At 40.7% G+C, this 10,293-nt stretch overlaps 2 protein-coding genes across 3 annotated transcripts; one reads left to right on the forward strand and one right to left on the reverse strand.

Moving 5' to 3' along the window:
* The first annotated feature begins 14 nt into the window (after positions 1-14).
* On the forward strand, positions 15-3,535 carry sfxn4 (sideroflexin 4). 2 transcript variants are annotated; one of them, XM_080036412.1, is made up of 14 exons: positions 15-154; positions 269-334; positions 939-995; positions 1,093-1,119; positions 1,419-1,473; positions 1,725-1,750; positions 1,853-1,906; positions 1,998-2,060; positions 2,177-2,245; positions 2,352-2,442; positions 2,635-2,750; positions 2,845-2,930; positions 3,204-3,321; positions 3,400-3,535. In XM_080036412.1, exons 1-14 carry the CDS (start codon positions 116-118, stop codon positions 3,475-3,477), a joined length of 945 nt encoding a protein of 314 aa, XP_079892538.1. In that variant the 5' UTR covers positions 15-115; the 3' UTR covers positions 3,478-3,535. The 2 variants fall into 2 exon arrangements, with proteins under 2 accessions (XP_079892538.1, XP_079892539.1); XM_080036413.1 differs by having other exon boundaries at positions 939-983.
* Positions 3,506-9,250, reverse strand: dennd10 (DENN domain containing 10). The gene is made up of 10 exons (XM_080036411.1): positions 9,116-9,250; positions 8,968-9,022; positions 7,129-7,325; positions 6,909-6,988; positions 6,654-6,802; positions 6,150-6,261; positions 5,944-6,044; positions 5,691-5,798; positions 5,033-5,127; positions 3,506-4,952 (listed from the first exon to the last, which is right to left on the reverse strand). Exons 2-10 carry the CDS (start codon positions 9,011-9,013, stop codon positions 4,785-4,787), a joined length of 1,056 nt encoding a protein of 351 aa, XP_079892537.1. The 5' UTR covers positions 9,014-9,022; positions 9,116-9,250; the 3' UTR covers positions 3,506-4,784.
* Between the last annotated feature and the right edge of the window lie 1,043 nt (positions 9,251-10,293).

The raw sequence follows: 10,293 nt of genomic DNA on the forward strand, positions 1-10,293 counted from the left end.
AGTATAGTTTCTAAATACTTGACCTCAAGAGAAATCCATGCTTGTAAAATGTGTGCTGCAGTATAGTTCTATTGTAAAATGATTTAATTGGCAGGTTCGCGTATTTGTTGTTCTAATGGATCCTAATCTGTTGTATTGGAAGAGCCAGGGGCAGGTATGTGCACAGAGCATCAGTGAGGAGGAAATATTAAAATGAAACTACTGTTTACATTCTAGTCTCTGTGACATTTCTGATCAGTGTTGAACTGTATCTTTCCTCTTTCGTCAGTCTTTCTTCGGTCGACTACGGATCTGGGTAAATCTCCTTGATCCAACTTCCCTGCTCTCCTCTGATGTAAGTAGCAGCCACTACAGTGATCTTACACTGAGAAGAGTAGAAAGGGGTCATACATTACAAACTATAGCTGATAGGATTTCTATTTGGTTGCCTGTCTGCATGCAGATATTTATCCCATCAACCACCTGATTTAAGCATGTCAGGCGTGAACAAAACGATAATTATTTTATACTCACTCCTGGCCAAACTCTGTATTGCAATTACCTGGAAAAGCATTAGGATTCCAACCATTCTGGACAATGGTTTAAAGGTTTCTCCAACTGCTCAGCTATGGAAAAAACTGACCTATGCCTCCAAGAGGAAAGTACAGTATCTTCAAAATATGGGGACAATGTATTACATATTAAAGTCACCTGCCTAGATGATTGCTTAGTTCTTGAGAAAGTCATGTATGATGTTAATGTACTGTAATATTCCTCAGCATAACATCTACAGGCATGTAAGACATTCCGATTTAAATGTTGTTGTTTTTTGGTCAATCATTAATTTTTATGTGTATTTTTCTTGTTGTGTATGTAGAACTTGATATGTCTATATGTTTTATTATTATTGTATAAAATATTTAACTAATGTGTGACTAGTGCCACTGCTCTCCTCACAGGCTGAAATAGAGAAGGCCCACGCTCTCCTTGGAACTGTAGAGAAGGTAAAGGAAAAGGTCAGATGATGTCAGACTACCTGCACAGTGGTCAGCATTAACATGAACCTGCCGTGGAAGTCTTTTCAATATGTCTCTTCTATGTTTCCTCCTCTAGGACGGACCTGCACCGACCCTCTCACTGGTAAGTAACACACATCACTGAATTCACTTACAAACATCCACTCTCGTTTGCTTTGTTCAGCCGACTCAGTTCAGCTGTAGTTGTCATGACTGTTGCATGTCACGTTTGGGATTTTGGGAAAAAACACATTTCGGCGTTAAACATTTGCACAAACGGAACATTTCCCTAATGAAGAATCCGTTTTTTTTTTTCTGTCTTTGAACGTGTCCAGATGTTTTATTGTCTGGAAGCAGTGGTGTCCAGATGTAGTCATTACTAAGAGTTTTTTTTATGTTTAATGTGTTGCTTTTGGTTCACAGTCGTCTGTGCACGCTGACTCTGGTGCTGCTCTTCCACTGGTTTTCCGCCCTCCAGGTACAGTCAAATCCCTTCCATCCATATCAGATCATAGGACTTGTGAGTCTGTAAAAAGTCTCAGGAACATTTAAACAGCTCCCATCAGCTGGGTTGGTTGGGTTTGGGTTCACCTCCATAGCATTGAAACAGTCTTTAAAAATGTGCACTTCATTTATTATGGATAATAAAACTATATAATTGCATCACTGAAGCAATTCTTGTCAAATAAGAGATGCAAATCTTTTCACTTGTGTTCTTTTTATTTCTAGCGTTCTTGCCAATATCAGCCCCTTTGGTACGTGACTTGTCCCATAAATATATAACTTTGTTCTCTAACTTTTTTAAAACATTTGTCTTCAATGCAATCTCAATATTTTGACTGTGTATATCTTTTCAGGTGGTTGCCAGCTTTTTGCCGCACAGCAGTGTGAAGCCTGCTCTGTTTTGGCAGGTAATGAATCAGACTACTTATTGATAAAAAAATATTATTCTATGTGGTGATATTACATTGAACATTAATGATTAAAAATGCTTTCCTTCAGTTTTTGCTGCAGAGTTACAGCGCTGGTTTCAACTATTCAAACAGGAATTCATCAGCGGAGGAGGTAATATATATACAGTATAAATGTGGTTTTATCAGATACTAATTGAGTCTTATTTGCTTGAATCCTTTATCTTTAGTCACTAAATCCTCCTCCCTTTGTTTCTGCTCCAACTCCAGGGTAAGAAGACGTCTTTGAGGCAGCTTCTGTTGATCGCTGGAACAGTCTCCTATGCAACATGTGCTGGGGTGTGTTCAATGTGATGTTGACTACAATGTTTCAATTGAACTTTAAGGTTTTAAAATAATTGCTGCTTTTTTTCTTTTTTACATTTCCTGCATCTTTCCGTTTCAGGCCCTTCCTCAAATTTTAATTAACCGTCTTGGTGTTAGAAACTCATCAGTCCGGACTTTCTTTAGGTCCATTTTACCAATCCCACTCTCGGGTAAGTTCCTTCCTTTCTGAAACCAAATAGATATTGTGTAATATTTAACTTCACCCCAAGATAGAAAATAATATGGCACATTATTTGATTATTTTGATTCTTATTTTTTTTATATAATAGATTGTCCACCAGCTGAACGCAGTAATAGTAGATAGGATGTTTTAAACCCACATGTTGTGTTACTCTCTGCAGCTGCTCTGGCCTTCTTCAACGTGTTTACTGTCAGGAGTGACGAGTCAGAAAGTGGGATCCAAGTGTATGACTCTAATGGAAATCCTGTCGGCCTCTCTAAAGCAGCCGGAGAAAAGGTTCAAAAAAATAAATAAAAGGAGCCAATGGACAAAAATAAGTCTTCTCATCCTCAAGATGTTAAATCTTTTTTTCTTTTTCTTTTCTTCTCAGGCTGTAAGGGAAACTGCATTGTCAAGAGCGGCACTGTTTGGTACAACTGCTGCACTTCCCAATCTTCTGGTTTTGTTCACACAGAGGTCTGTAACTGGTCAATTTAGTTGTTTATCTAGATTTTTTTTTTTAAATCATCGTTTCTGGAGAACGCTCGTTGTCAAAATCAGTGAATATCTCCTCATGATCCGCCACCTGTCCATACTGTTTGTGCTGAAAAAAAAATCCAGTGTTAATACACAGCCTAGAATGAGGAGATATTCACTGATTTTGACAATGAGTTATTTTTACAACAAGCATTCTTCAGATTCGCTAAATCCACTTTTAACACTACACCAAATTGATTCCCCCCTTTCCAGAACAAGGCTTTTCCAGAGGAACTCCCTGCTGGCCGCTCCTCTCAGACACATCAGCGTTGCGATTGTTCTGGGTCTGATGATCCCGGTGTCCTTCAGTCTCTTCCCTCAGCTGGGAACGGTGAGATTCCTGCTTCTCTTCTGTGCTCTTAATGCTTTCATTGTGACGGACTCAGCTGACATTCAACTTGTTTTACAGATAAGGAAGGAAAAGGTGGAGGAGCATCTACGGGCTGCTGTCAATGAAGGACAGTTATACTACCACAGGGGACTCTGAGGAGCTTTTGAACGTCAGGGATGAAAATTACGAAATGCAACTTTTTCTCCCAGTTTACACAGAAAACATTTTCTTTAAAACATTCAAACAAGCAAAAAGCTACTTTTTTGATAGTTAATTTATTAAGTAGGAATATTAGATGTATTTGTCTATGGGAAATATTGCATCAATTCATAAAAATTCATTTAGTTTTCAAAGTCACATGCTCATTTCTATGTATTGCACTCCATGTTTTAACTCAAATACTGAGGCACAAAACCACCCTTTCGGCAATGTGGTTGAAAAGGTTCTTGACTGTGTAAATTAACATCACTAAATATACATTCATAACAATAGAAAATGAAATAGTAAGACACATAATGCTTTATGAACTAACGTGGACATGGCAGCACCAATCATTATGTGGTTAGTTTTCTGTACACATAACTTTCTTTTATAAAACACTTTGAAAAAGCCTCATAACAATATGCTTGTATTTCAGTTGTGTGCAGCAAAAGTCATTAGTAAAATACAAAATGCAACATTGTTAAAAAAAAAAGTATATTAAACCTGCATGTTGTGTAATGTTTATATTTGCAGTTGTTGGCCATAACTGTTAATGTTAAAAGATGGGGCTAGCATTACCTTATATTTTCCTTATTGTCACCAAACCTCATTCAAATACCATAATTACTACTTGTTCAGTCAGTCTTTAAATACATTTCGACTCTGCCTGTGTGGCACTCAGCTCCAAGCCCATTGGTTCCTGGTGAAGATGTGAATGTCTGTTCATATTAATGAAACAGCATGTCAGCCAGTGCAACATTGCGCCTCATTGATGTGACAAAGGAATTATATATGGCATTGTACATAAGATTCATTGTTGGTTTTGGTGTTTTCAAGGGATTTGTTGACCATAGGAGAAAAAAAAAGGCATTTGTGTATTTACATTACCGTTCAAACATTTGGAATCACCTGCCACAAAAGCTCGATTTGGTGGAGTCAGATGATTGAGAAGACGATTGTATTTAGGTTTAGGTTGTACAGAATGTCCTCTTTACAAAAAGATGAGATTTTGAATGAATTTGCCAATAAAATTCACATTTGTAGGCCTACTTGAGAAAAAAAAATCTGTACAATGGTTCAACCAGGCTGACTTTCAAAATGTATAAACATTTGATGTCTGATTTAAACGAATGGTTCAGAAAGACCCGATTACCATTATCAGGTTTTCGTCAATGACCCAAAAATATATAAAAACAGCCCCGCCACTGTCCATGATGCTGACAGCCGCATCATCCTACGTTACAGTGTCTAAAAAAAGGTTTTCATATCCGTAAAAGTTGCTCAGCAGCCGCCAAATGAAAGAGGAAGTTCTCTGTGGCCGGAGGGAAATGATGCTGCTTTAAACCTTCCAGTGTTATTTTAGAGTCTTCACCCTCGTTGGCCAGGGCCACCAAGTTGGTGAGGATCTCTTTTGTCTTGACAGAAATATCCTGTGAAATCAATGTTAGAGTCAGTGCTACATTTCTTACAACTTTGGATTGAAGCCCGATACTTTGGGAGGAACTCTCACCTTGATGACCTGACTGTCCGACCTCTCCAGGTCCTCTCCAGACTGGACAATAAGGTGACCGATGTCCTTGTGTAACTTCCCCATGGCCATGGCCTCTATACGGTGGGACAGTGAGCATAAGTCAGAGAAATGTTATCAGTCCCAGTCAATCAAAAGTCAAAGCGCTCTTAGAAACATACAATTTTTCTCTGAACATAGTGTAGCCTGCTGAGACCAGCCTGATCTTGCAAGCTCCACATTCATTTCTCACCCACAGATCAGCCCGGACTTACTCCAATCCCGTCAGTGGAGAGCAGCCCTGATTTGATTCATGAAGTTGTTACTCTAGCCTCCTGTCAGCCTTCCCACTTTCCGTCCGTTAGAGATGGGCAGCAACTGATTGGTTCTTGAAGTCACTGATGTCACAAGGACCGACAAATTAGCTCATGAGGTATGGCTGGTCTCAGGACGGCTAGATTGACGACTACGTGAACCATCAGGAGCTGCCTTTCACCATACGGTAATAACATTAGGTCAGAACGCGGGCTCTGATTGGCCTGGGCATTTTTTGGCGCTCTTCCTCACGGAGATTGCGGAATATGCAGACTGATCTGCGGGAGAAAAATGAATGTGAAACTTACGAGATCAGGCAGGTCTCGCCAGGCTTATCATACTGTACCTTTGGCACTCTGTGATACCGTGATGGCACTGTCTGGGAGGTTCACGTACACATCAAACAAGTCCGATCTGTTGCTCACTTCCGGATCCACAAATCCCGCTACATATCCTGTGAGAAGAGATCGGGACATATTGTTGCATTAATCATTCACAACCCCACCATGAGATCACAGTGCAGATGGTGGCTCATAACAGACCCGCCAGGAAGGAGACAAATGTTTACTGTCCATGAATAAAGCAGAACACAGCCTCACCAGGGCATTTCTTGAGATCCTCTAGTTCATTATCAGTCAGGTGCACATAGGGGTGCAGGATGGACCAGTCCTTCCTGTGCCACGTCAGAGTGGGCAGCACTCTAAGGGGGAAACAGATAAGAGAGTCACCCACAAATGCTGATATTCTCCACTGCAAAGTTACAAATCAAGTTTCCAGCCAAATATTCGGAAGTCTTGAAATGCACCTCGTGAACTCCAACAGGGCTTCAATACGAGGGTGATGGACAACGATCCTCTTCTTCAGCATGAGAGCGGTGTACAGGATGATGGTCTCCATGCCAAACTGAGACACCACATCTGAAACAAGGACGTAAACCGGATCAAGCCACTTTCACAGTCTGTGAAGGACTCCAGATTGTGTTTTGAGGGAAAAGGTTTGCAGAAATGTCGACTCCGACTCAAAGAAGAACTGAATAGATCTTGGAGGTCAAAGATTCCTGGGACCTTTTTTAACCATATACATAACGTATAAGGCATATAACCGCCAGGCAGCAGTTCTAGTTTACATAGGGTTTAAAACGTCCTTGTTGGACCTGAGTATTTCAAAGTTCAAGGGTCCTTTCATTATAAAATGGTCTTGGTTTAAATGAAACATGCATGTCACCAGATGAACAACTTACGAATAGACCGACTATAAAAACTGTGTGCAGAAATAAAAGGAAATAATCAAACCGCCACACGTCTCTTACCTTTGACCGAACCGGCCAAGTATGCTTTCCGAACATCGTAGTCCTTGATCAGAAAGGAGCCATTTTCATCGCTCTGGCAAATTCCTTTGGTGAGGATGGCGACGTAAGCCTCCATCATTTTCACTGGACTGCCGTGTTTGATGTACATCCTGCATAGTCAGACAAAAACGGAGCCACAAAATATGAAAGGCTCTTTAGTAGAAAATTGTACCAAAAAAAAAAACAGTGTCATACAAAATGCACAGTGAGTGTTACCTGCAGAGTATTCTACTGAGCGCAGCATACTTTTCGGGGTTGAAGTCTTTCGCTGTAACGACTATGGAAAAGTGAGTGACCTTAAAGGTGAGAAAAAACGGGGACAAAAATGTTAACTCAATGCAACTAGTAGATAAAAAAGATTAAAGAAATGCTGAACTCTTTCTGCCCCTTGTTCTAGGGTTTGAGGGACAGCAGGCTCTCTGGATAGATACTTCACCTTTTTCAGTGCGGTGGGTTCCTGGACCTCCACCGTGGTCATGTAGTACCAGGTGCGACAGAACTGGCCGAACACAAAGGTGTGGAAGTCCCGGATGTCCTGCGTCAGACAGCACTTGCTGAGCAGGAGCTGCCTCAGCTCTGAGCCCACAGAGGGGTAGCACCACACCCACAGCGTGTCTCCATTCACGTCCTTCTCTGGGTCCAGCAAAAGAGTTAAACCACAACTGAACATCAGCATATATGAATCCTAACATATCAGAAGAAAGATTGAAACATTCTTTCTAGACTTGCACTATGTAAACAGTTGTTCTTATGTAACCTATATAAGTATTTTTTTTTTCTAATATATATTTTTACAAAATATTATTACCATCCCTTGTGTTATTACTGCTATTATTACACTGCTTTTCTTTTTACATTTATTGTTTGTGTTATTGTTGTAATTCTACGTTTTCCTATAATGTAAGCTTAGTCCTCTAGTTGGGTGAATTGGAGGGTTGGGTTGTTGATGTTGATGCTAAAATGTTCATTATTAGGCCCAGGTAAATCAATAACAATACATGTGGGAATAAAATCTCCAAACTTCCTAGACCAAATGCATGTAATTTGATGCACTTAGGACCCCACTCATGACCAGCTCATTGATAGATTTAACATGCAGGAGCAGGCGATCAATGAGGGAACTGCTGAAGACACTTAAGGTGCGAACACACTAGGCATTTTACACGCGTAAGATTTACGTGCGTAACGCGGCTAAAATGTTGCTTGATCATTTTGTGTCAAAAAAGGTTATACGCGCGTAATGTGACGAGTCTCCCTCCCGATATTGTATTTCCCTTATCAACTATGGCTGCAATCAGAACCGACCCGACACAACAGCGTGCATGTCCACACAAAAACAACAACAATACGGCCAACAACTGTGCCAAAAGACAAACTGAACAGCACAAATAGCCTAGCATTAAAACAGCATTGCATATTCACGGCAGCTACATAACAAACACAGTTACAGCAGCATCGGTGCACGGCGGCACAACATAAAGGCAAGTAGCCAAAATTACCCTACCTGGCTGTGACAGGGGACCGTGGCTGGCGTAGATCAACACCGGTGCTTCGTGTACTTGTCGTGAAAGTCCCGCGGACAGTCGTCATGTTTGGGTTCATAATATGAGGCGCTAGCCGCCCGCACACAACAGGGTGAGTTAACTAATGCTATACGGCGCTAACTTTGTTTATCGGCTAAAGCACAGCTACACATATTCACTGAATTAACCAGGAAGTCCATTCTCCTGGTTTACTTTCCCCACGTATAACCCCGAGCGGCTTCATACAGCACCGGCCGCCGCAATACATTTACTCCTCGGTGTCTCGCATCAGCCTCTGTGTACAGTACACTGTTCTCCGACCCTGCCAATGTATGTGACGTAGGGTCAAGCTCAACGCTGATTGGCCAACGCGGCTAATCGTCTCGCGTAGGAGCAACAAAAGTTCAATTTTTTGAACTCCTCGCGTAGCTATACGCGCGTAATATATACGCACGTAAAGCTACGCGCGTAAAAATGTTGCTTTAGCGCGAGTGAAAATGTTGCTTTAGCGCGAGTGACGCATTTACGCGCCATGTACGCGCGTAAACCAATGGTTCCCTATGGAAAAGGGGCGGGTTTCATACGCGTCTGTACGCGTGTAAAATGCCTAGTGTGTTCGCACCTTTATGGGTCACACTGGTGTCATGTGATCGTGCTGTACGTCGCCAAACAACCAGGAAACAACAACATAATATAATAATACAATAGGCCAATATATATATATAAAAAACGACATGTTTAGTGAAACTTACCGATTAAGCCAACGCTTAACATAAGCTGCGTTTCAGTTGCTGCCATCTTCCATACCTGAGAGAGTTCACAAGCATAAGTTAAGAGGAGTATGAAAGCACCAAACACACCTCCCTTCCCTCTGTGTACACTGCTGTCACTGTGAGCTACCTTAATGGATCCTGCTAGGTCCAAATACCAGAGTGCGCTGCAGGACAGATTCACTGAGACAGTAGATGTGATCAAAGTTGTCAGTAACCTAGGTGTGAGCTGTCAACAGACTCTGCTCTCTGCTCTGAGCGCAATCCCTTCCTTCTTCCGGCCAGGAGGACTCGCGCGGGGGTGGAGCATGGACGGAGACCATGGTGATGGTGCGTTCGCGGTTGCTGAGAGTGTACAACTATGCAAAGCAAACAATATTTCAAAACTTGCCAGTAAATGAGTTTGCCTACTGAACACTTCTGATTGGAGATTATTTTAAATGAGCTCCTACACGTTCTGTGATAACGTTAAATAGTAATCCAACACAATATTTTGGACATATAGGCATAGCTATTAACTAACTGTATATTTGTTGAATCAATTCTCATTGGAATGCCACAAGGCTTGGACAAAAGTAGTTTTTTTTCACCTGTTCCTAAAATAAAATAGTATCTGATTATGTTTTATCTTGTTATATTTCAATTATGTTTTAGTGAGTTAAAAAAGATATCCACCGTATTTAGTTACATGAAGCCCTCACTGAATTTAAGAAAAAGCTATTTTAAATTGACTTTGAGCTGCATTTCTCGTATGAAAGTTTCTATACGAATAACGTTTATTATTATCATTAAGTTTATTATCAGCCTATTACAAAATTTCAGAGTTACGACTGACCCACACAATACCACATACATGAGTAGGCGGACTATTGCTTACTCTTTTAGGCTAGTCATGTATTTCACTTTGATATACAACTTAAAACAAGGAATTCAGGTATTGACATTATTGAAGTGTCTGTTTAGTTGGTTCTTGTTTGAGGAAGTGCAGGGCTTTGTTTTGACAATCCACTTAAATGTGACGTGAAGGCTACATAGTTAGAAGTATTGACATTAATTTATACGAGGGTTACATGAACACACCATCCGTGGAGCTCATACGGGAACTTTTTACACTCAAAGCTGCCAGGTTTGGTAGAAACCCCCGTTTGTAGGGTTAGTTTTTTTTATATACTATTTATGTTTTTTTTGACAACGTTATCTAAATAAGAATGCTGCTGCTGACTTGCAGTGGTAGGAAGAAAACATATAAAATAATCCTTGAAGGATAAGTCCATTCAGAGCAGTTCTCAATTCCTCCCACACAATTTC

This window comes from Ammodytes marinus (genome assembly GCF_949987685.1).
Source record: "Ammodytes marinus genome assembly, chromosome: 11".
Classification (NCBI taxonomy): domain Eukaryota; kingdom Metazoa; phylum Chordata; class Actinopteri; order Uranoscopiformes; family Ammodytidae; genus Ammodytes; species Ammodytes marinus.